The following is a 27090-nucleotide window of genomic DNA, read 5'->3' as shown; positions in this document are numbered from 1 at the left end:
GTTGCAGAGCACTGTGACAGAGGAAGGAGAAAGGAAAGAGGATACAAAGCCTCCCTTTTAGTGTGCCTCTCTGTAGCAGTTGTGTAACTGTTGACAGGGGAAGGAAAAGGGAAAATATGATTCATGCCACATTATCATGTTATTGAAAACTAACATTGTTTCATTCTGTTTAATCTACTGTAAAAGTTGATACGGAAAATTGTGGTATTGGTTGTTTAGTTGGACTGAATGTAAGTGACTATCAATCGATGTACAACACTGTGTGTTCTTGGGAGCTCCAACACATGATAATAAACCTCTGAACTTTATTCACAAGACCTTGGTGCATCCAGTTTCTAAAGAGAGTCTAAAGAGAGAGCTGGATAAGCAGAAGAAGATGTATGGATGGATGGATGGATGGATGGATGGATGGATGGATGGATGGATGGATGGATGGATGGATGGATGGATGGATGGATGGATGGATGGATGGATGGATGGATGGATGGATGGATGGATGGATGGATGGATGGATGGATGGATGGATGGATGGAGAGAGCCAGATATGATTGTAAGAATGAAGTTGCTACCAGGTTTATGCAGCACTGAAGGAAAATGATGGTTATGGTCACCATCTTATCATCCATACTTTTATTCAACTTTACATGTTTGCCAAGCATGATCCAGCTTCATCAGGCTTGGTTTAAGGTCGGTTGTATGAGGTACTTCTGTAATCAGTGTTTTGCATATAGTCATTTGCAGATGGCATTCTCCAAAGTTGGAGTTGCAGAAAAGCACCTAAGAAATGTACTGCTATAAAGGGTGTAAGAAGAAATATATTTTTAGGTATGTTTGCATTAATAAAGGTCACTATAGGCTTGGGTCTACTTGGCATTTAAACTGTTTTCACTATTTTATTTTGCGGCAATGCCGTTTTATTTTATTAGGAACTGAAGCTTTTATGAATGAACCACATTCCTTAATATCAATCAATCAAACAACCAGTATTTATTTGTATAGCCCATTTAAACAACCAAGGTTGACCAAAGTGCTTCACAGAAGTTTAAGAACAAATAGATACTAAAAAAACACAGTAATAATTAAACACACAAATATTAACAATTAAAAACCCCAATAAAGTCCCAAATTGGTAAAAAAAAATTACCTTAAAAGTGACTATTAGGTGCCAAATGCCATCCTAAATCGATACCTCTTCAGTTATGACTTGGCTGCTGAGAGTACGTAACTCCGATGGTTCCAGAGTCTTGGGCCAGCGACTGCAAAGGAACGGTCGCCCCAATTTCTTGATCTCTTAATAATATACTTTTACTGCGTAGAAAAGTTGCATGTGTACCATGACCTTGATCAGTTAGTTTATATAGTAGGATGTTTTAAGTGTTTATGTGTTGAATGACAACTGGTTAAACAGGCAACAATTACCTGAAAACACCAATGACGGAAAAATGCCCCACATTTTCAGACATGTTGTTGGAGTTCCCTCCTTTTCTAATCATTGAAAATTATTTGCTGACCTCATTCATGGCAGTACCTTCCTTAAGTATTGTGCCAGTACTCCAACCTGCTTCTCCGAACTAGGAGTCTGTATTTGAACTTTGTCGTCATTTGGAAGTTGTAGGGCATCAGGGCAGTCAGCTGCTGCTACTTCGTAACATATGTGCTTACAGCCTTTAGCATTTTGTTGATTTGTTTATACGTGTGAGCCAATACAAAGGCAAGTTGTGAGCAAGGAACGTAGAAGAACAAATGTTGCAGGCTATCAACTGGCAAGGCCGACAGGCCATTTTAAAATCACATGGCGTCCATCGTTCCACATTGAAAAAGGTTATTCACAAGTGGAAAACATCTGCCAATATTTTCAGAAGAGGCTGCCAAACCAAGTTCACCCCGAGATCAGACTGTGCAATGTTCAGTCTGCAGACCCAGAGAAAATGAAAAAAAACAAGATCTACATCCTAAGCTCTAAAGGCATGTCTGACCTTCAAGCGTATGACAGTGCAACTTGAAATATGCTGCATGAAAATATCACTTTGAAACAGTTGCCCGGAGAAAGTCTATCTTTAATAGGAAGAACATGCAAACATGGCTGAGGTTTGCAATGTTGCATCTGAACAAACCACAAAACCTGGAACAATTGTATTTTGACCAACAAGACCAAGTGGAGATGTTTGGCCGTATTGCACACCTCTGCATTAGGAGAAAACTAAACATGGTATATCAGCATAAACAGCCCATATCAACTCTCAAGTACAGTGGTGGAAGTGTCATGATTTGGGTTTGTTGTGCACCCACAGAACCTGGGAAACTTGCAGTTATGGGCCATGAAGTTCGTATTGACCATGAACACCTACCACATATGAAGTCTGACAGCTAAAACTGAGTCATGAAACAATATGATGATCCCGAGCACACCAGCAAGTTCACAACAGTATGGGGACAAAAGACAAACACTCAGTCTGGTGTAACGATCCAGTTAAAGTCTGGACTTTAACTGGACCGGACTGAGTCTTTTGTCGCAATGGTTGTTGCAGGGCCTTAACAGATGTGCATAAACAACAATCTGGAAATTTCAATAAACTGAAACAATGATGAAAAGAAGAGGATGCCAGCATTTATTTACAATGAACTGAGAGCCTGAAAGCTATTTAAGCCAGTGACACACTTTGTTTTTCACACACTGCTTCTGAATATTGTATTAGTTTTGCTAATGAACATAACACAGTATGATAGCTGTTGGCTTTCATTTGACTCTGAGTCTATTTTGTTTTCATACCAGATAAAGACCTGGAGACCATTTCTGATTTGAAAGAAGATGCAATCTTTTCAATATGATTGCACCTTATTCAAATAAAGCAGAATAAAGAAATGTGAAGACCAAGTGAAATAAATTCTCCCACCTCAAAGCATTTTTCTGTTTAAACGTATCCTCTTAAAGGAATAATTGTCCTAAAACCTCATTGCGACAAATGAGCAAAATGAAATTAATTAAATAGACTTGAATTTTTGAGAGAAAAAAAGAAAAAATATATAGATTTTTCTTCTTTCCTTTTTTCTCCCCAGGAGAGAATGAGAGAGTGGGAAGTTCCCACTAATTTCAACACATTGTGAGATTTGTTTGCCAGCATCCAACAGTGTTTAGGATTCGAGACGCCTCGCCATTGCTTTTCCTACTCCGTCTCACTTTTGCAGTGATGTTGTATCGACTGGGTGTAAGAGCATTAGTTTCTCTTAGCGCCTGGATTCTACTATCACTTTATTTTCACTTTAGCATTTAACCATTTCACTAGTATTTATAATTAAAATTGATTTTGTTTTAGGTGTTTTGTGAAACATGATGCCAATAAACAAAGCTTGTTTACCCAGGCTTTATGTTGAAGTTGTTTTAAGAGAAAGGAACACTCGTCCCAAAAAGAATTTCATTAAAGGTGATTGTTGGCTGATTAAAATGACTTAATTGCCACTTGTGGATTATTGAATTTCTTCTGTTCAACTGGCTCTGAGAGATTTCTTTCGCATTGGATTTAAGTGTTGTCCCCAGCTCCTGAATAGATGATGATGTCTATCCTGGCCTCATTAACTGATTAAGCAATATTACCAGGACTTCCTAATTAAGCTGCTAATCATCAACCCCAATCTGTACATGGACTGAAACAGAAAATTAAAATATTCAGGCAAATGTTTGGCAGAAACTGCTGTTAAAACCTCATGTAAACAACATGCCATCTTTGATCACGTTTACTCTTTATTACAAAAGCATACTCAAACTCAACAGTTCGGTCCTTGTGTCCAGAGGAGACTCATAGTGGATCTTTGTACTGCACGCTTGCATTGAGTGAAAGAGAGCATGGTATGTGGGTGTTTTGGATGTTTGTGGTTCCAGGGGGATGAAGTGGACGACTGAAAGAGAGAGAGCATTTAAGAGCTCATCTAAACCCAGTGGCAAGGTCGTGTGATGCTCAGGAGGTGCTTGCAGGCCCTTCACTGAGAAGGTTAATGTTGGAGAAATGTATTTTTGATTGCGCAAAACCTTTTTTAAAAGGACCACAGTACAGTATTTGTTCAGCTTAAGCCAACATTAAACTGCTGAATGTGGAAGTCTACTCTGTGTTTCATGTCACAGGAATATTATAAACACTTTGAGGGTATGTCAGGGAATCTTTCTCACACAATCTAAGTGTTAAAGTAACAAAGAACCCCCTGAATCGTCAAATCAATACCGTGTTCGTGTGTGTGTCTATAATAAAGATGTGCTGAAATGAGCCACTAAACGTAGGAGAGTTTTTTATCCTAACTCAACTGCTCATCTTCCTAATCAGCATTAATCATATGCTTCATTTTGACAAAGCAAACAAGACTGTTCATTAAGCCACTTTAAGGGTTAGCACTTTAAATTTAACTCATAATGTGGCTGTCTCAATATATTGCACGCTAGAAAACAAGCACTTAAGACATAAGGAATGATGGTGAGTAATGCAAGTGGAAAACCACGTCTGCGCTTGCTTATAGATAACCTGCAGTATTTAGTGTAATGACTTGCAGTTTTGAGGCATTTAAAGGAGCTTGAGGCCGGATTGAGGCAGAATTTATGAAAATAATTTGTATACGTTTTAAGTTTTCTAGTAATAATGTCAGATGAAGCGTTCCAAACCCAAAAGAATGAGCCCTCTAGTGTATCTCTCTGTTGCCTTGAACAGGCTGTGTGCTGCAAAATGTGCTGCAATTCGGGCCCAAATTTCCCGCGCTGTCCTGCGGATGTGACGTCACATGACGCTGCATGCGCGTTCTCCCCGTTCTCCCGTGCCGGTGTTGTGCCAAAAAGTGATTGCCTGCCAGAATCGCGGGAGCGCGCACAGCAGCCCGTTGAGCGAGAGCGCTAAAACGTCAGATTTTCAGATTATGAAGCTCAAGAATGAGATCAAATCATATATAGGCAGAAACAACCTTTCATTAACTGTATTTGGCCTTCAATCAGTTTTTGGCACGTGAAAATGCCTATTTTGTTTTGTAATGGTCCTTTAAAAGAGTTAAAAGCAATCATGTGAGCTCTAGTATTTATATTATGAAGCTCAAGAATGAAATCAAATCATATTTAGGTAGAAACAACCTTTCATTAACTGTAATCAATTTTTGGCAGGTAAAAAGACCCATTTTCAGGGGAGAAATCAGATTCTGGCAGGCAATCACTTTTTGGCACGACACCGGCTTCACTGTTGGCTGCAGTACCCCCAACGGCTGTCGTGGTGAAGGGTGGCGCTAGAGAGTCTCATTTCTTAAAAGGAGCCTCAAGCTCCTTTAACGTGTTAATAATCCCTACAATTGAAGGTACTCTAATCTCCTGAAAGACTGTTTTCTTGCAATATTAGTACATTTCTTTTTTTGTGTTTTTTTATGTGTATTCAAGTTTTCCAAGTATTTTATGTGCATTAACCTCTCCATTTTCAAACCTGTTTAAAGATTTTACTGTTTTATCAGATTTTTTTTTTTCTGTTTTCATTGAGTTTTTATTGACTGTAAAGTATCTTTGGCCACATTTTTGTTGTTTTGAAATATGCTCTAAAAAATACATTTGAATAAATACCCGTTAAAGTGAATGTTTTTGGAAGTATTGAGTAAGCTCATGTGCCTGTTGCTCAAGTCTGCTTTGCTGAAAATACTTTGAGTGGATACAACATCTCTGTAATCAATACTCCTAAAGGGCCATTCCTGATATCTAATTGTGATCATATTTGAAAGGATTGAATTCAACTTTGTAGTTATTTTATGTGTGTGTGTGCTTTTTGAATTGTATTACATAACAACGACAAGTGCCTGTCGACCAATGCACCATCTCATGAAGAGTAGACTAGGTATTTGGACTGAAACAAGTGGGGGAAAAAGATGGAGAAAGATGTTGTTCCCATGAATTGTCATTTACGTGTTTATTTATAATGATGCTGACATGCTGATCAATGTGAGTGATTGGATTTTTTTCATTTTCCATCCATCTTTCATCGATGGAAAATCAATATCTCACGATTTGGGCAAGATTTATATATTAATCAGCTCTACCCATGACTAGAGATGGAGTTCTAGTTTATCTGTTACTCTTGTATCATTATGTCCTGTGGTGGTTAGCACCTCACAGCAACAAAGTTTGTGGTTCAAACTGCCAGTTGAGGTCTCTGTGAGGTTTGCTTATTCTCTCTTGTAAAGGTTACCTCCAAGTACTCCAGCTTTGTCTGAAAACTTGAACGTTAGGAGGACTGATGGTTCTAAATTGACTGTGGGAGTGAGTGTGAGCTTGTATGGTTGTTTGTCTCCGTGTGGAGCTGTGATGGACAGGTGACCTGACTAGGATGTACCCCCCCCTCTCACATTGGTACAGACAGCTGGTAGAGACTTCAGGAAGTCCACGCAGGTCCTTTATCTCTTTGGTTGCTGCTAGTTTCTATCAGCTTTAGCCTTCAGTGACAGACCCGACCCTCTCTGACCTTAGCCGATTACAACACACTCCCTTCCTCTGGCTCCAAGTAGTATTTCCATTTTAATCTGCTTTACATTTCCACTCCCTTACTTTACTATGTCTACTACTACAACACACTATTTCAGAGCACAGAATTAAACATCCTACTCCAGTAGTTAATCTGCATGTGACGATTGTACGCTGCAGAAACAGCCTGTCCATATTATATAAATCTAGTCAAAATTGTCTTATTCTCAGCTAAATAGAAATATTTGCCAATGGGGTAAGAACATTTTAAATATATACTAGCTAAATAGTCTAAAACTAAAAAGCTGCCGCAGATGTTTTACCAGCTACGCTGTGCTCTCTATCTATTTAAAATGGTCTTCTGGTTTTCTTTAAACAAGGCTTCTTTACTTCTTAGAATACAGTGCTGCAGTGTACACAGTGGGCCTTGGAAATGTAACTATTGCTGAACATTGAATATATGTATATATATATATATATATATATATATATATATATATATATATATATATATATATATATATATATATATATATATATATATATATATATATATATATATATATATATTAGATATATATATATACCGGTACATGTATATATACTGTATATATGTAGACTCACTATATATATTAGCAAACATGTCTTACAAAAAGTAGTCTGTGGTGGGGTTCACATTTGAAATATTTACAGTGCAAACAAATTTGTAACCCCACCACCACAATGTTAGAGAAATTCATCAGGCATGACAAGCTGTTCCACTTTAACATTTTTCGAATATGCTCATGTACTTTTAATGAAGTGGCCTTTTTGTCATGTAAGATTTTTACTTGCATAATATATTTCTATATGACAATCTGACAAGTACAGAATTTGAACACTACAATGAGTGAAACACAACAGATATTGCATATCTCTGAAAGTGATAGCACTGACTGTCACCATGACAGCAGCTGACTGATACCATAGAGATGGACGAGCCACAGGAGAGCGAAGTGCCCAGCTGCAGGGTGTAGGTTGAGATACAACAATTATGGAGACACAATGGGACTGTTATGAACTTCTTCCACAGCAGGTGATAATCTGAAAACTGAATGCTGTCATGACGAGGATCATTTTCAGAATTAAGTCATGACCCGGGTAACAAAACATTTTAGTAATTGGACGCAGAAACTTAAGAAGAATCTAAGAAACCTCAGCCGCTGGCATTTTAGGATAAAAACGACCAGATATGTGGCCTACTGAATATTTTGGTTGCATCAGTTGGAGGCCAAACATGTAAAAGTGCCCTTCCCACATGTAACATGCCTAATAATAGCCAGGGTCTATATAGCAGATGAACACAGAACCGGCCATCATATTCAGAAGAGTTTGATGCTGCATTTGCAATAAATACCAAGATATTATAGGGACACCACTGTGTCACTGTGAGTTCTTCCTTTTTAGGTTTTTGTTCGACCAATTACTATTTTAAGTTGAGTTTGGTCACTTTTGTGTCAAGTCCCTGCAGTTCAACCCATCAGATAATAAAAAAAAAAAAACAGTAGTTTAGACTGAATTTCACAGTGGATTCCCTTATAGTCACAAGCTCACAAACAACTACTTACACTAGTCAGTGCCAAGTTATAAAAGCCAGTCTATTATTTGTTATCTGCAATTACCTACAATGGCCAGGGGCTAACAAAATGAGAGCTAGACAGAGAGGTGGCTCAACACAAATGAGACTGTTAGATATGACTAAATAAAATCATGGAAAATGTAACCCTTGTGACCGAGTCAACATATCATGTCACTTGAACCCAATTAACCCCATCAACCTGACTGTATGATCTTTCTGCTTTACAAAAGAAAAAAATATTTAAAAAAGAAGTGCTTTGTGGGTATTTGCATCACGAGACTTTCCCAGGGCTACCACTCTCAGGCACCCCCACCCCCCCAGCGTTAATTGTGTCTCTCATGAATCACATGTAGACTGTAATTTTGTTTTCAGTTCTGTCTGCTCCAGAATTAACCTCTCACTTGTACAGCCTGTGCACAAAAATAATTATGAGCAAGGCAATGCAAGTTTATTTATATAGCACAATTCAACACAAGGTAATTCAAAGTGCTTTACATCAACATTAAAAGCGGGAAGACACAATTAAACAGTAAATAACAAATAAAATGAAATAAAATTATGAGAAAAGAAGGTACAATAATAAAAAGCACAAGTTTCTGAAAACTAAGGGCAGTAGAGTTCCGCAGGTACACATCTTATTCGTGGTTTTCAGAAAGTATTTAATTTAAGAGTATGCTTAAATACCAAATAAATGAAATAAAAGGATAAGAAAATAGGTAAAATAATAAAAATGCACATTAACTGAAGCAGTCCATCACTCAGTTCTACAGAGGGTAAATATTTAACAAAATAAAATGTAACAAAAGCTAGTCTCACTAGTTGCTACATCCTTAGGTCAAGACTGCTCATCAAAGAGAAAAACTTGTGTTATGTCTGGGTGGTACTCACTTCAGGTGCCCATATACACTCTAATACACATAAAAAACATTTTTAACAAATCCACTTTACTTTTCATCCCAAGTAAAAACCAAATTCCAATTAAATAGCAACAAAGTTAAAAGTATTAAAACATGAATATAATAAAAAATATCAATTCTTGATCACAGAGCTGAGTGCAGGAGGAGGATTAATCTCTTATTAGAGATTAGATACACACTTGCACACACACACACAAATCCTAGTTGCGTCTAATCGGATTAGATGAGTATGGGTTAACGGGCTGGCGTCTCTCTCCGCCCTGCACGGGACTAGTGTGCGCACTAGCTACTTTTACTTTCTGTGCTGGACAACCACTTGAAAAGAAAGCACCCAAATTCCGCTAAGTAATTCGCTGTGTCTAGAGAAACAAACAGCTGACTTGATGCGGTTTCGTTTTCAGGACGCGCAACAGGATATTTCCCTCCGTGGCGCATTCGAGGGTTCAGATGCGCAACTGGCTGCATCCACTCCCCATGTTTGGCTGCGACTAATCTCGCCTGTATGATAAGAAAACAAGGTCGTGAGTGTCATTTCTCAATGTATCTTTTTTTTGTTTTGTTGGAAAGTGTAGTTTAGTTTGTGTCTCGGAGGGAAAGCGGGTCACATGCTCGCCCCCCGTGCGCCAGGCTCGGGTCTAGATGGTGCTGATCACGGACAGGGATGGAGCAGGATCCCCGTCCGCCCGCAAACAGCAGAGGAGAGCCGGGGGACAGAACGGCCGCCTGCACTCCACCATAGCCGAGGAGCCCCCGTCCCACTGCGAGGAGGAATACCCGGGCTCGGGTGAGGATGAGGAGGAGGAGGAGGAGGAGGACGAGGGCAGCGAGGAAGACGGGGATGATTTTGAAGAAGTTGACTTTGAGGACTTGGACGACTGTCGGAGCATCCTGTCCGACGACTCCTTCTACCCGCCGGATGATGCGTTCGCGGACTCGGAGCGCAGTCCGTCCCCGGACAGCCCCGAGCCGCTGTCCTTCTTCAGGGCGTGCTGCACCAACAACGCGGCCATCCTGCGGATCATGATACGACACGGTGTGAAGGAGGAGGATGTCAAGGAAACTGACAGGAATAACAGGGTACGAAGAACAAGGAGTCTGCTTAACCACCTTGACTAAAGTTTGATTTATGGTTCCGCGTTAAATCGACGCGCTAGCCTACGGCGTAGGGTGTGCGTCTCCGCGTATACTACGCCGTAGGCTCTGCGTTGGTGTAACGCGGAACCATAAATCAGCCTTAACTCCACACAAGTTTGGTTTATACTACACTTTTTATGCGAGAAAACCACACTGATACAAATATTGTGCTTGATCTACTTACAAAAAATAAGCCAACTTTTTGCATGAGATTATTATGTAGATCAAGAAAGACTACTCTTTGTATAAACTACTTAATTTTATGTATGTTTGCAAGTACATTTTGCAAGTACAGTCAACTTAATTGTGTTAAGTTTACTTTATTTATCAACATTAATTTGAATTTAAAAAGAAAGAAAAAGAAAAAAAAGAAAAAAAGGAAAAGAAGGAAAAAAAAGAAAAAAGAAGAATAAAAGAGAAAAAAGGAAAAAAAGAGAAAGAAAATAAAAAAGGGGGAAAAAATAAAAATTAAGTTGACTTTACTTGCAAATGAATTTTGTACATACTAAAAATTGAGTAGTTTATAGAAAGACTAGTCTTTCTTGATCTACATAAAAATCTCATGCGAAAAAGTCGCCTTAATTTTTTTAAAGTACATCCAGCAAGATATTTTTTAGTGTGTTCTACATAAAACAAATAAAGCATGTTTCATCTAAACATTGGTCAAACTGCCCAATAGATTCAAATTGTTTCAGTGCACTAGAAACAGCTGGTGAACTCCTGTCATGCTGAACTTTTTAGTTTGGCTGGCATATTCATCACAATTTGAATTACATAACTTATACCAGTTGTGAAGACTTAATGCAGATTACTAAACAGGCATATTTTTAAAGTTTGACTTTCTTGCCCAACAGTTCAGCATTTGTAGTTAAGGAGCATGATGTCCATTGCATATGCACATGTGGCATTGGGAGTTTTGGAGAGCAGGTCAACTCTTTAAAACACTGGTCTCTTGTGTTTAGATGATAACAACACCCTCTTTGATTCGGTACATGGGTGTTCAAGCCCCACTGACGTTCATGAAAACAACCTGCAGCATAAGTAACCTGTGTTGCTGCCTGCTTTTTCATAGTCCTGGTCTGGGTATGGTTTGTAGAAGTCTCTGGATAGAGACTTAATAAATACATGACTTGATGTAATTTGTACTCATAAAAGCGGTTTACCCAAGCTTGTGATATCTCAAGATTTTCAAGTCATAAATTCAGCAGTAGTGATATTATCAGTTTCAGTTATCCGAGACAACACAGGAAACCTGCATGTAGCAGTTTTCCCAATAATAAACACTGCTACAAACAGCATGTTGGATTAACATATTTATTATAACAACCAACAATTATTAGAAGTTTTACTTTTGTGGAATCACTGTATCACTTTACTGCTATTGCACAACTATTTCCAGGAACTTAAAAGAAAAACAAAAAACATCGCCAAGGAATACACATGTTGAAGCCTGTTTTAAGAGTTTTCCACTATCAGCACTGAGGTTTTCATTTTATGGTCAGAGTGCACCAGTTTGGAGTAATCAGCATTATCCATTTGCAGCAACTGACAGCTGTTAGGTTTAAAAGCAGTAACCAGTGGCTGCCCCTTTTTCCAATTGCTCCATTTATAGCACTTTGTCGTTCTGGGTGAAATTCCCATGCAATGTTGACAAGTGGAGGCTTTGGGCAATCACCCGATGAGTATTTGTTTGAAAGTCCCTGCCCTCCTGCAAACCGTTTCTTCAGAGGACTTCCCAGATGGCTCCGTGTAACAAACCATCTGCTGCATTATGTCAGCTTTCTGCCTCAGTCATCAGATCTTTATCGGCAGTGGCGGTAAAGACACATCCCATGACCCCGCTACACTTGACAATGTCAACAAACTACATCTTTCGTTTCTGTGTTCTCCTTTACACACCTGTCTCTCGTCATCTCTTTACTCCCATGAGTCTATTTTATTTTCAAAACCAGAGATGAAAATATGGGCAGGAGGAGAAGAGGAACATTAAAATGTCTAAAAAATATTTCATGTTTTACTGATTTCTCTTGTCTCTGACAACTTCAAAGCAAAAACCAGTACAAAAAAAAAAAGGTTAGGGATAGAAGTGTGGTGTGAATTGATCTTGGGTTCATGTGTGGGTGTGAGTATGTGGGACAAAGAGCTACAGTTAATGACATTTGTGTAGATAAGTAGGTTACGTGCTAGTACATTTACTTTGCAACGTCCTGTGACCTTTGGGGATGTGCACATTCTCCAAGACACAATGCAGGGTACAACACATCCACTGGAAACACATCCTGAAGCAGATGTCAACATCCTGATGTAGTAGACTGCCCTGTAAAGTATAAGACAAAGAAGGATGTTACAGGTTTGGATATGATTATATACAGCATACATTATTTCCCCTTCCCTGTACTGCAGGCTAAAATGGGATTTATTGTACATTTAGTTTTGTTTTGTGAAACAAAGGAGAAGGTGGCGTGGTAATCCCAAATGATATTTGTTGTATTCTCAAGCACTGTCAAAGGCATGATTAGTGTACAGCCCAGTGGTTATTTTCTGAAGGGAAAAACGTATTAACAAGTAAAAACACACACCTCCTTACATTTGGCTTTCAGATAGCGACTCCACATACGTCTCAAGCGGCCATCAAATTGAATCTTGCTTTTAGAAAAATAAACATGTACATAAAACAGAAAATGAAAGCCAATACAGTCAGAATAATGCATACACAGTACAATTCTTCATGTATGGTTTCTTTTTCAGTGTGAAAAACTTCCAAAACTCTGTGGGGATTTCAGAAGTTTTCACTTATTGTAGATTAAAAGCACTTTACCCCATTTTAGATCCACCAAACAGTAGCTGTGCACTTCCACTTCCACAGACGCGTTACACTAAATCCCACGCACACTGTTTATATAAATGTAAATCCAGGTGTGAACATTATAACTGATAGTCTGGATTATTCTGAAAAGAAAGATTCTGCTCCTTTGAGACTCAGTAGATTTAACTGGACTTTTAAACTATTTCACCCTGGTCATGGACCGCTGGACCATCTCTACACCCTCCCTAGGGTCCAAGAGGGAGCATGGGAGTTAGCCCAACCAGTTCACATGTGCTTTGTGGACTCGGAGAAGGCTTTCGACCGTCTCCCTCAGGGCACTTTGTGGGGGGTGCTCAGAGAGTATGGGGTACTGGTTCTGCTGCTACAGGACATCCAGTCTCTAAACAGACGGATGTCACATTTGTTCCAAGCGGGAGCTGGACTCCGTCAGAGCTGCCCTTCGTCACCCATTCTGTTCATGACTTTTATGGACAGAATGTTTTGTTGGAGCCGAGGGGCGGAGGGGGTCTGATTTGGAGGCCAAAGGATTCAGTCACTATGCAGATGATGTGTTTCTGTGGATGTTTGAAATCCACACCCTCAAATCTGAGACCATGGTTTCCGTCAGAAAAAGGGTGGAATGTCCTTTCTGGGTCGGGAATGAAGCCTCAAGTGGAGGAGTTTAAGTACCTTGGGGTCTTGTTCACGAGTAGGGTTGGGTATTGGGAAGGACCTCACGATACGATACGCATCACGATACTTGAGCCACGATACAATACACATTGCGATATCCCGATTATGCGATATCCCGATTATTATATTCTACATAGTTCACCGAAAAATTAAAAAATGCATTACACATCTTAAAATCCAAGTTGTATATATGTACATCAGATGATAGTGATGGATCTTAAAATCCAAGTTGTATATATGTACATCAGATGATAGTGATGGATCTTAAAATCCTAGTTGCACGTTCATCAGATTATAGTGACAATTCATGGGAAAAACTGAGTCAAAACAATGTTTTATTATAACTATACAAGCTAAAGTTACAACATATTTGTATATGTTTTTCATATAATTTACATCATATGAAATTAACATTCAATTTAGCATGAGGTTGCTTTAATTATGTGGCAAATGATAATAAACACAAGAAAGATGGGTACTAAAACCAAGGACAGGCACAGTGATCAGTCAGTATAGATATAAATCCATAAATAAATAAACCTCTGTCCATTATTTTTCATTTTTTAAGGACAGGCAACTGTGTTATGTAAAAAATAAATTATAAAATGAAATAAAACGTGAAATAAAACGTGAGCTCAGTGCAGGGCCCTCCCAGGTTTGGTAGAGGATGGCAATGCCCAGGACTGTCACTTAGGTAGGAGCACTGGGTGATAAAATGGGGAAAAAATCGGGGATAAAAAATATTTAAAAAAAAAAAAAAAAAAACGATATTCAAATTTTGAATATCGATATTGAATCAGCTGGAAAAGTATCGCGATATATTGCCATATCGATATTTTTGCCCACCCCTATTCACGAGTGAGAGAAAAGTGGAGTGTGAGATTGACAGGTGGATTGGTGCATTCTGCCACAGACGAGGCCTCTCTGCTTAGCTGCTACCCCTGGGACCTGACTTAGATTAGATGGATGGATGGAATGTCATCATAGTAAATGGGCAGTTGTTGATGTACAGTACAGAAATAAGGAGAAGTAATCTATCCGATAAATACAGCTTGATCAAAATGACATGGCAAGTTGTGTCTGCTTCTTTTACTACATTCCAGTAGATTACAGTGTAACAATTATATTTGCTGTCAGTTCACTATATCGTCATGGCAGCAACTTGAATAGCTGACAGATGTGGTATCATCAAAATATTGGCATTTTAATGTGGGGAATAAGCTGACTGACATCAGGATTAACTGCTTTGAGAGCTGGCTGTTGTGACATGTGTGGTAAAGTCACATTAATATCAACTCCACAGTCAGGCCAGTGTGTGTTCCTCTTGCAGTTGACATGTTTTAATTAAAACTAGGGAGACACACAAACACAGACTGCAGTGGGCTTAAATCAGGTCACAAGTCTGACTGTTAACGCCCGTCTCCAGCCTACACACACAAACATACACACACACACACACAGATATAAACTTTCCCCTCCTTTTAGAACAGCATTTTATTTTGCAAATATGACAGTGTTGAACCAGGACTGATACAATATAGTTGAGCGGTGGCTGTTGAGACAGCAGCCAACAACTCCGACCAAAGCACGTCCGACAAACTGAGCGATCGGCTGATTAAAGTACAGAATGACCAACAACTGCCCAACAGGGAGAAAGGAGGGACTGAATGAGGCAGATAGAGACAGAAATCTGGTACTCAGCTGTATTTGCTAGTATGAACGATGCTGCAATACAGATGAGTGGAAAAATCAAAGGGACAGTCATACACATCTGATTTGGCACAGCTGCAGAGGGAGAGAGGGAGAGAGAGAGAGAGAGAGAGAGAGAGAGAGAGAGAGAGAGAGAGAGAGAGAGAGAGAGAGATTTATCTGGGAGAATATTGACAGGAACACAGCCTAGTGACTGTGTTGATGTGTTTGACTGGGACCAATTTAGGGCACGTTCGCCCGCATGTGTGTGTGTGTGTGTGTATGTTCCTGGATGTAAAGGTGTTTTGCAACTTGTAAAAGTGCAAAGTGCAGGCCACATTCTGCACTTTGCTTTTGGAGCCTGCATAAGAAGCACATTGATAGAATTTTGCTTTGACTTTTGCTGTACTTTGAAACATAAATAGTTTTGGAAAGTCATGTAGGAAACGAGGGGAGAAGCTGGAGTTGTTTGTTTAGGGAGGAGGAACCTGCAAGGGCAGCAGCTTGGTTTATCCAGGGCCGAAGCCCCAGCCTAGAGAGGATTGAGCAGGTTTTTCAGTACTTTTCTACTTTGTTGGGATTCTTTCTCATTCGTTTTTAAAAAGTACACAGTGCAGTTGAACTGATGCCAGATACAACTTCCCCAGTTTTCCATCAACAGCAGAATGAGCAACATAATAGCAGAGTTGGGCAATTTATTAGATTACTAGGGCTGCTGCAACCCAGATAACATCTGAGAGGTTCTGTCCATGATTCCGTCTCTAACGTCCACGGGGCTATATTTTTCACAAAGCTTTATTTTAACTCACCCTTTCAGGATGAGTTAAAGTCAGTAAATGCTTATCAAAAGATGCCACGAAATCAGTGTCAGCAAGGACTTTTATGGAATAACACCTGCATTTAGAATGGTGCATAAAGGTGATGCAGGAATTTTAAAAGGTTACTCCGAAACTTGTGTTATCCTATTTGGAGCCAGTTAAGCATTCCTACATGAAATGTAGATAAACTGCTACTACTCCCCCTCCCCCTCGTTCTGTGTCATTCGGACAGATAGGACTAAGCTGTTCTATTCCGAGCTCTGGATATTCCCGAGATTAGTTAGTGTGTTTGTGTGTCTCTGGCTCTGTGTCTGTATAGGCAAATCATTTTTCACTTCTGCATTTGTATGTGCTGGGTTTTTTTTTTTTTTGTACATTTGTGTTCAGGAGAAGCCTCTAACTCTGACTGCAAATGCAAGTTTCATGAGGTATCTGTAACTCAGAAAATGCCCCTCCAAAAACTCCCCGAAACACAAGGGTACAGTAGTGAGCACTACTGCTTCTCAGAGAAATTTCTATCTGGCACCAGTGAGAAAAAAAAAAAAAGCATGTTTGGTTAATTGGTGATTTCAAATAGACCTTAGTTATTAGTCAAAGCATGCACATTTGTGGAATAGACTTCAGCTCCATGCAACTCTGACCAGGTGTCATGAGAATAACATTAAACATGCACATGTTTTTGGCCTGAGTTTAAATGTGCATATTTAGTTGTAAGGAATGCTGCACGAACCTTGTTGATCAGACCAGTAGTTGTCAGTTGTTGGTCTTTTATAGCTCATGATTCTTTAATGATATTATATCCTCGTACTTTTATGCTGCATATGTATTGTGTCGGTGTAACTCCTTCAGTCTGCAACAATGCCGGGGGCCATACTAAAGTTCATTATCGGAAGGTAGGAATGTGCTGAGTAGAAAATCATCTGGGCGAAAAAGGTTTTTAAAAAAAAAAGAGAAGGTAAATGCTTTTAAGTGTTTATGCATGCTCTTGGGAAAAAATGTACAAGGAAAATGGGATATAATCAGACAGTCGAGGTTACTCCAGACATGCTGCGAGGCATGCTGCTTAAAGTACATCACAGCCAGGCTGGAGGGTTGCCAGGAATCTGTACGCGTGTTTGTGTTGGTGGATGTGGGAAAGTGCGAAAAAGACAAAGGTTTAGAGACAATGTGTGTTATGGTAACCTGCGTTCATGTCAGTGAAGGTCTTCCTGGCAGTCCAGCAGTTAATCCACTGACCATGTATGCACATTTGGCCTCAGGCTGACGGCATTAGTACGGTATGACCACAGAACCAGCTGCCTGACATTCTGACATATATATAGTTTAGTTCATATTTTAGACGCACCGCATCTGATTTACTGTACTACGTCCGATAAATTCTGCAAGGCACTTAACCGAAAACCAAATGCTTCGCTGATACATTTTTACAGCAGCTATGTAATCAGTTTTTATAACCCCTAAAGACAGTATTGTGGCAGTATCCAGGCTGCTTCATACATTTCTATATCAGCTAAAGAATGCATTTTTACTTAAGGCTCTTAATATATGACATTATTGTGTGACCCTGCAATGAATCCCAGTGTTTGAACTCTGTGTTGAATCATTTAGTAAGTTGACACCCTTTACATGAAGCCAAAAATGAAAACTGCTTAAAAGGTGGGAAATGCTTGGAAGATTTTATGAGTGCCTTCAGGAGGACATCCTGTTGCAGAAGCACTCTTGTGTGCTTAAGGAGAACTAAATATTAAACTTTTTCTAACATTGTGCATAAAGTCTACAATACTTTTAGAATTTATTTGCTGAAAAAGTTTCAATTCTTGTGGGATAAACTGAATTTGCAGCAAGAAGTATTAAAATTCTATTTCGGCTTCACACACCTACACCTCCTCCAGTCAAGTCAGGACTCCTAACAACTGGGAGAAGAAAAACATTCGGGTTATTACAGTCAAGTCAACAGATAGAGGTTTTCTAAAGTTGTTTTATTTTCTTTTTCAGTATATTTAGATGCTTCTCACACAATGTATTTAGTGGCACGCCTTCTAATAAAGAAAAAAGCACCTGTAGCAGAGAACATGCAAAACATGTCTTGAACTGAATATGAATTTTGACATGAAGTCGATTTGACTAGTTACAGTAAGTTATTCATTTCAAGTCCCAGTGGAGTCTGCCAAATTGCAAATTAAGACTATTAGGAGAAGCAGCTTGTTTCTCTTGATAATTTCAGTTTCACAAACCACACTTTTACAGCCCGTGTCTGACCTGTCTTTTATTACTGAGCATATTTTGTGATTCTCTTCACTTTCTTGATTTTTTTGTTTTTCTTTTTTGATAGACGTTATTAAACATAAACAGGACAAAACCATGCACTACAAAGTTGAGTCTGGTACGGGTACTAGACTGGCTTACCTGGTGTACTGACCTGAGAAGTTAGAATTTAAAAACTGTGACGCTGACAGCCCAGCACTGTTGCACACCTTAAGACACATGTTTTGCTGTAAGAATGGGACAACGCTTATTTTCCTCAGTTTCCCCAGACTGTCTTTCAAGTGATGTGAGAATTAAAAAGTGATCCACGTTTTACTGGTGCAACTTTATTTTCAATTAGTTTCAGGATTTAAATGCAGGAATCAAGGCATGAAAACACGTTTAATGAAGCTGAGATAAAACACAGGATACCTGGGGCAGGTTCTGAGTGTCTGCAAAGAAAACATTAAAAGTTAAAATAAATAGAATCACTGCATGATTTTGCTTGTTTGTGTTTTTCTATGAGGTCGTAGTTACTTTAAGCGACCATACTGGTGTCATTCATTCCTTTTTAAAATACTCACAATGAATACACACATGCTGCAGCTGCTTTTATGAAAGGCCTTTCTCTCAGAAGCTTTTGCATATGTAAACAGTTTTCTAGGATATGTCAGATGAGAACTTTGTGTTCTGAATTTTTTCCAGCTCATGTTTTCTTCGACCGAGGAAGTGGGCCCTCCGTAGAAAGTTCACAACTTTTACTGGAGTTTTCCAGGCTCAGATGCTCATAAATTCACTCTCAGAGACTAACATTTACACACGTGTCCACTTGCATATATGAGCGCATCTACTGGGCCACAGACACAGGTGCAAAAATACATCCAGACAAACGTGACATTAACATCAGATGTGACGTTCAATCACAAATATTCATTTTAGAAGAAGCAAAAGATGCTCTTCTGTCTGTTTTTACTTCTTATGTCAGAGTTTCACTGCAGGTTTGTTTCATTTCCATCAATATTTTTTTGCCTATTCTAACCTATTCTCCCTCATCTTTTCCCTTTGCTATCTCTTGTTCCCATCCTTTCACTGTTTAATCTCAGGTAGGGCTTTTGGTTGCCTGTTACCAAGGTTTTGTGGACGTCGTCATAGCGCTGTCTCAGTGTCCGTACCTTGATGTCAACTGGCAGGACAGCGAGGGGAACACTGCTCTCATCACAGCTGCACAAGCAGGTAACACATAAGCGTGCAACAAATGGTGGTTTTATCTCAAACATAGGCTTAGTTACACACAAAGATGCGACCAGGCTGCGTAACAGTACTGTGTGATACATGTACAGCACTGAGTTTGCACTTGTAGCGCTCATTCTCTAACAGAAGTGATGAGCATGTTGTCTGTCCCGCCATATGAATGTGGATTTGGACAATTCATGTCTAGTCCTTTTTGATTGAGTATTAAACACCAACTGCATTTTGAACTTACTGTATATAGTTTCACTGATGGTAACTATTGTGTATCTCCTTCTTTCTAAAGGCCACATAACAATCACCAACTATCTACTGAACTACTACTCTGGGTTGGACATAGAGAGGAGAAATTGTCATGGCTTCACTGCTCTGATGAAAGCTGCCATGCAGGGCAGGGTGGACTGTGTGCGCTCACTCATGATGGCAGGTGAGAAAGTCATGAACCTTCACCACATGTGCAGAACACAGGGGAAGATGTGAAACTATGCATACAACTGTGCAATTTCATTTCTAAACTATGAGTTGCCTATGCACAAAGGGTGAAATTTGCATGTGGATTATTTTGCAGGACTTAAAAAGCTGTGCATATGTCCAGACCACTTATCAACCTTTGTCATTGTGAAACAATTAGTCTGATTTCCAGCAATATGTATATAACCACAACTCAAAAGAAGTGACAGTGAAAAGGTGTAGCAAAAAAGAAGGCTAGTTTTACTGAATGTGAAATTGTGATGCAACAGTGACGTTAAGAAAAGGAAATCATTTTTATTTGATGGTTTAAAGTCGGAAATCAGGAACAGAAGAAAAACCACTGAGTCAAAAAAAGAAAGCCTGAGAAGCAATCAGTCGAGATGTAAATTTGTCCCTGAATTTACAGAAACGCTGTAGAGTTTGAAAAGAGAGGAAAAAAATAAGAGGCGAGAAATTGATGTTCTGCAAACAAGAGACAAACAAGAACATCGGGTCACACAGACAGTATCAGGGATCCCAAATTAGAAGCGGCGACCTCGACCTGCGTTATCTGAAGAGCACATGTGCCTGTGTATGTTTGGTCAGGAAGCTCTGCAATGAGACGATCAGGAGGGAGACAAGGAAGCACAGATGCAGCAGGGTTGACTGTTTTTTATTAAACACACACTGGAACGCTTAAGCAGCGCATGAACAAACTGGGTGCAGAGATTGTTCTAGTTCCCTGACATCAACTGCTACACTTGGCTTCACTAACGTGTCACACCCAGCATTAAATAAGTGGAAGTGGCAGATTTACTGAAAACATCATTAACATACTATTCAAATGTTCTGCTTCACTTTAAGATCCTTTTTTTATCATTATTTTTTTTTTCCAGAGTGAGCCTTAGACTGCTTTAAAGGAGCTTGAGGCCGGATTGTGGCAAGATTTATGAAAAAAATCTGTATACATTTTAAGTTTTCTAGTAATAATGTCAGATGAAGCGTTCCAAACCCAAAAGAATGAGCCCTCTAGTGTATCTCTCTGTTGCCTTGAACAGGCTGTGTGCTGCAAAATGTGCTGCAATTGTGGGGCCGAATTTCCCTCGCTGTCCTGCGGATGTGACGTCAAATGACGCTGCATGTGCGTTCTCCCCGTTCTCCCGTGCCGGTGTCGGTGCTTTTTTTCCCCACCTGCTTTTTTTTTACCGGCTCCCCGTACGTGATGACGTTCCGTCTTGTGAAAACTGATGATTAATAAATGTAATAAAGCAAATCGATAATTTAAAATGTCTATTAAGATCAAAATATTTAACTGCTTACTGCTATGCAGCAAGCAAAAGATTGTTTACCCTATACTGTATATAGTAGGCTATTATTGTTCTCAGCTCACTGATGAATCTCCAATTGTCTAATGAAAATAGTCCCTAATAAATATTTTAACTCTAATATTTTTTTTAGCCTATGTCAGTAAGATCACTGATAATTCTGATAATTCCTTGTATATGTTTCTTCTCCCTTTTACCTCCACTATGATCTGCTGCTTCTGACTAAAATACCATCGCGGGGAAAAAATGCACACTTCCGGGGAAAATATTGCAGCCCGATACAATCTGGTACCCACACCGGCTTCACTGTTGGCTGCAGTACCCCCAACGGCCCTCGTGGCGAAGGGTGGCGCTAGAGAGTCTCATTTCTTAAAAGGAGCCTCAAGCTCCTTTAAAGCATGTATACTCATAGAAAGTTTTCTTGTCTCGTCTTTCAGTCGAGAAAACAAGAGGAGAGGTTAAATAACAAACCATAAATGTTAAGGTTTTTCATTGTTTGAATATTATTTCACCCCTTTCTTAATTTTTTTCCTCTTTGTGTCCACCAGGAGCTTCCTTGAACGCCAGGGACTTTGGCCGAAACCTGACTGCCAGGGAGTGGGCCTTGTTTACGGGCCGCTACGAAGCAGCCTGGGTGATGACCCGCCTGGCGGAGCGGCCCTGCCCCGTCCAGTACTGCAGCACACAGAGGTATAATTCCTTCTAAGTAATGAGTTATTTCACAACCACAACCAAGAACATCTTCAACCCAGTTATGTAAAAAATAATCCTCACTACCCTTCTAGCTACAGTATATAGTTGTGCATGAATAATCTCATTAACATTGTTTCAAGTAACAAAAACATAAAACAGCTTTGAGGGAAACCACGACTTGCTTTAGTAAATGTGAAACTATTCAATGTTTTCGTCACATGGACTCAACCTCCTCCCAGTCTAGAGTGGCCCCCACTGGCATCGCTGGTGGCCAGCGCCCAAGAACCCCGCGGCTGCCTGAAGCGTCTGTCAGACACCATGCGGAACGTCTTTAACATCGCAAATGTCACCAACCCAGAGGATGAGGGCGTCTTCGACCACATGGTGTCTGTTACGTCTGCTATGAGGAGCCCTTTCATCGCTGTAGCATGCCACACTGTGAGTAATTGAGCTTTAGAATATGTTTAATCTGCACACAGCTCTTTATACATCATGTTATCAAACTGTCCATCCCTACCTCTTTATCTTTCAATTACTCCTGTTCTAAAATGACGGCTTAATTCAAAAGCTGAGATGAAGCAGGGCAACAAGTGCAGCTACAAGCTGGATAAGTGGAAGTTTATAAGTTGTCTTTGAAGCTGTTTTTATCTGCCTTATTTCTGTGATTGACTGCATAGAGCATTGGGATAATAATTGGGATCTTTCATTTTTCCCTTATTATATCCATAAATGGTCCTAAAAGGATATAAATATTCACCTATAGATCAAGTTTACTATTCCTACTAGGGCTGGGCGATATATCAAGATTTTAATATATATCGATATATTTTCAAACGCGATATGGTACGAGACAATATATTGTTTTTTTTTTTTTTATGATTTTGATATAGCTTATTTTGTGACAAATTGACTTGAATGTTTTATTTGAGATTTGCACAAATGTCAACCTCAGTGGAAAAGTCTGCCTGTTACTGTCTACATTGTATTAATTGCACAACTGTATTTTAATTTAATTGTTATGCAGGAAAGGGATATTTGTTTTATTTTATTCAAGAAGCATTTTTATTCTATATATGCAGGCAGTTTATTTTTATTTAATTTGTTTTATACATTTTGATATTGTGCAGACCTCTGTTAATAAAGGTACCTGTGTGACATTTGGCACGAGGCTTTGTATTAAAACTGACTGTTTTTTTAAGGGTTTGCCTAAGAAAAAAATTAAACTAACAGAGATGCTATGCTATAATGCTTTGGGGGAAACCCCAATTATGGCACAGAAAAAATATCGATATATATCGAGTATCGCCATTCAGATAGAAAATATTGAGATATGACTTTTGGTCCATATCGCCCAGCCCTAATTCCTACCAATTCTATAAACACGAATACCAATTAGAAACTGTTGCTGTTGTTTCAGGTGTGTCCTGACAGTCCTCCAAGCGTGGGAAAACGTCGCTATGCAGTCCCAGAGATCCTCCGCCAGCAGCGCGCCAAAGAGCTCCGCTCCACCAACCCCGACAGGGCGGACAGCCACCTCAAGCTCTTCCAGAACTCTCGGGTCACTCTGGTGGCCAAGAGCTCGGACGACCGCCGGGCCAGCCTCCAAGTCCAGAGGTCGGTGCCCCGACACCGGAGCTCCAGCCTGAGCATGGTGGCTTACAGCCAGGCCATGGAGCTGCGAAGGACCAGCCTGCTGCCCGTGCACATGGTGATGAGGCGGAGCAGCGTCAGGCCGGGCTTCAGCATCCCCAAGGTGAGGGTGACCAAGGCGCCCGCGTCCACCTACGAACCGGAAAAGATTCGGAGGAAGAGCAGCAGCAAAGATGGAGCGGCGAACCTCCTGGAAATTCCCAAGTGGAGATACAAGGAGTTGAAGGAAGAGAGGAGGAAAGCAGAGGAAGCTGAAAGGAAGAGGCTGGAGCTCTTAACCAAGAGACACATTGCAGCTGGGAAGAGGAAATGATATAATTACCTCAGGGAACTTTGTTATTTAATCATCAAAATGACAAAAGCTGTACTGGCCATGAAGTCAGAAAGAGATTTGCCTGTAATTCTTTTGAGCTGTAAGGATTCTGTGCTCAGGGATGGACCTGGAATCAGTTAGTGTTCCCAAATGAGGACACAAGAAGAAAGCTCCTTAAGAGTGACTGACAACTTCAGTCCACAATACCAGCATCCTTTGTGATGTCAAACAGATACCCAGGGGATTTATTACTTGAAATGTTTTCTAGATAATTTATTTTTAATATTTATTGCTTTTTAATGGAAGGCTGGGACTTGTCACGCTCTGGATGCTCACTTCAGCAGTCTGTTTGTAGTATGTTGAACTGTACTGGAGCAGAAGACATCAATAACACAGATCATCGCAGAGCGCAACCGTAGCAGAGGCATATTCATCTCTGTTCAAAAACACTTTATTGAAAACATTTTGGAATACTATTTTTTCACACTGGCTGCAAAAGCTAAGATATAAAATCTCATGGCAATTGCCTGATAATTTTTTTAGAATCCTTTTATTGTGCTTTAACTTAAAAGCCTGAATGTATTTTGCATATGCATTTGTTTTATATTAGAGATTTGAATGCTTTTTGATTCATTTTTTTTTGTATTCAGTGCAATTTTTCCCCCCGACATACTAATATGTAAACAATAATGCTTTCTAGACTTTATTCTTGGGTCCAAGACTGAATTTTAGAGATTTTTTTTATTTCTTACCAGGGGGAAAGAAAGTTTCTATTATTTCTCAAATGTTTACATCGCAAAACCACATTTAACAGTGAGACACCACCGAGCAGGGACAGAGATGTGTGACTTTGTGTACAGGGTATGGATGATGTCGGTGAAATAAACACTTCTGCCTACGGTCCACCAAGTTGGGGAGGAAAATTCTTCACCTTGATTTTCTTGCATGATCTTAGCTTTATGACTTTGTGTCTCGTACAGGGAGGGGGAAAAAATGATTCAATTTTAATGTAAGCTTTGAAATACAGTCTTAAAGCTCGGTCAATGTGACCTTACAAATACTACTGAAATTATATTCTATAACATATGGAGTCTATTAAAAGCAGCCATGCCATTATGTACCGCGAGGTCAGTTTCCCGGGAACGAAAAATAACCAGGATTGAAACACGCAGGGCCATGGGGAGAGCTACAGTACAACATTGTCAGGAATTTTGAGAGCACAATTTCACGCTCCTTACTCCTCATGGTGATTGCAGCTTAAGTGCTATCCAAAAGCGTGTGTCTAATATGCATGGTGATGAGTTGCTAAGGGGTTACAAGGGCTCTGCAAGGCCAAATCGTTTTTTCAAATAAACTTCTTTGACTTCAGAACTGCCATGTGCTTAGACACTGCCCAGAGGAAATCGTCTGAATACGACAAAAGGGTGAACAAACTACACAATTACTGAACTCTGCCCTCAAGAAATGCTTAAATGGCTGCATGAATAACACATTTTGTGTTTGGAAAAATGTTTCACACAAAAATACAGCTTTGCAGTATCCAGGCTGACCATGTCTACCTTGTGCAGGTTAATTGGAGGAATTCAAATTGTACTGAGCATGAATGAAAACTATTCATTTCTAGTAGAGCTATGTGTTAGTCCTGTCAGTGGAGTTTTTCTGGGGTTTGTACATTTTTCACTTCAAGGGAGTGCAGAGGAATGAACCATGTGAGTGTTATGAGTGTCAGGAAGTAAGACAAAACCTATTACCCCCCTTGCATTAGATAATATTCAGGTCATCATGGCGTAAACAGCTGTTGGCTTAGATTGCAATTTAGGATTATGAACCACAGCAGGCCTGTTCAGCATTTCTCCTGCAGCCCACTTTCCCCCACTAAGACTCGAAACCCATAGAGAAATATACAAGTGGCAAAATAAACATGGTCCATCCACTGAACTTCTCTCAGAAATCATGCTATTGCATGACCCTGCAGGCTGTGATTTCACCTAATTCTACTATACATGTATATCAGCACTGACTGAGCTCTTACTTACCTTAGGGGGGAAATCCTCACCAGGCGCCCTCTGCTGGTCGGATAGGGAGTAACTGAATAAATTACAATTGATAGATACGCATCTCAACATCGTATACGGACATCTGCTATTAATGCTTTTGGGAGATCTTGTGAATATAAATAAATAAATGTAAATGTATGAAAAAACATCCAAGACGACAGATAGAACTGGACCGAAGATGGTCATTCATGGTCATCCTGGAGGTTAAAGTGTCTCTACAAGGTCTGAGATTTCACAAGAATGTCTCATTGCCCAATTTATGATAGCTGTGATGGAAACAAAGGCAGGTACTGTGGGCCCTTGTTAACCAATTCAAATATAAATAAATTATCAAGCCTCACAATTAAATCAGCATCAAAGCTACAGTATCTACTATTTGAGAATTGAATCTCATTGAGTTAAAGGTTCAGGAAAACCTGGCAGTTGGTACAACATTAGTCAAAATGTCACAATGACTTGGTCATTTCACTCCAACTGAGTTTCCTTATCTGGATGACCACAAATGGAGTCCAGAAAGCCCCGACCTGACAAAATCTTTGTTGCCTCCAGCTGAATGCATAAAGTGGAACATCGGTGGATATTTTCCAGGCAGAGATGACTGTCCTAAACTAGCTGGATGCAGTTTTAATGATGCCAGTGTCCACATGGCCAACAGCTGCTAGTGTATACACAGGACTAATGTAATAAAGTGTGTCTAAATAGAGATGACTAAGGGCTGGAGCTGATGTCAATTGCATTTTAACCTTGTACCCTGTTTATAGCTTTTATGGTGTAGGAGGGGGAACTTTAAAACAAACAAAAATCACTCCAGGTTTTAGCAAGTAGATACAATAGACTATTTTGAATATTCATCAATTATGTAACTTCATTTTTTTAAGTGATTTTAAGCTAATTTTAGTTCTATAGCTTATTAATTTACTTTTTTAGAAGTGTGACAAGGAACTTTGATTGTATGTCTAGCACCACCAT

The 27090-nt window shown here is 39.6% G+C and overlaps 1 protein-coding gene across 1 annotated transcript; it reads left to right on the top strand.

Moving 5' to 3' along the window:
• The first annotated feature begins 9247 nt into the window (after nucleotides 1-9247).
• ankrd33ba (ankyrin repeat domain 33ba) lies at nucleotides 9248-24976 on the top strand. Its single transcript, XM_061713707.1, has 6 exons — nucleotides 9248-10078; nucleotides 19489-19618; nucleotides 19920-20060; nucleotides 21957-22098; nucleotides 22341-22539; nucleotides 23519-24976. Exons 1-6 carry the CDS (start codon nucleotides 9641-9643, stop codon nucleotides 24062-24064), a joined length of 1596 nt encoding a protein of 531 aa, XP_061569691.1. The 5' UTR covers nucleotides 9248-9640; the 3' UTR covers nucleotides 24065-24976.
• Nucleotides 24977-27090: the final 2114 nt, after the last annotated feature.

Source organism: Cololabis saira, chromosome 22, assembly GCF_033807715.1.
Source record: "Cololabis saira isolate AMF1-May2022 chromosome 22, fColSai1.1, whole genome shotgun sequence".
Taxonomy (NCBI): domain Eukaryota; kingdom Metazoa; phylum Chordata; class Actinopteri; order Beloniformes; family Belonidae; genus Cololabis; species Cololabis saira.
The sequence above is the reverse complement of the archived record's forward strand: the minus strand, read 5'-3'. Positions and strand labels throughout refer to the sequence as shown.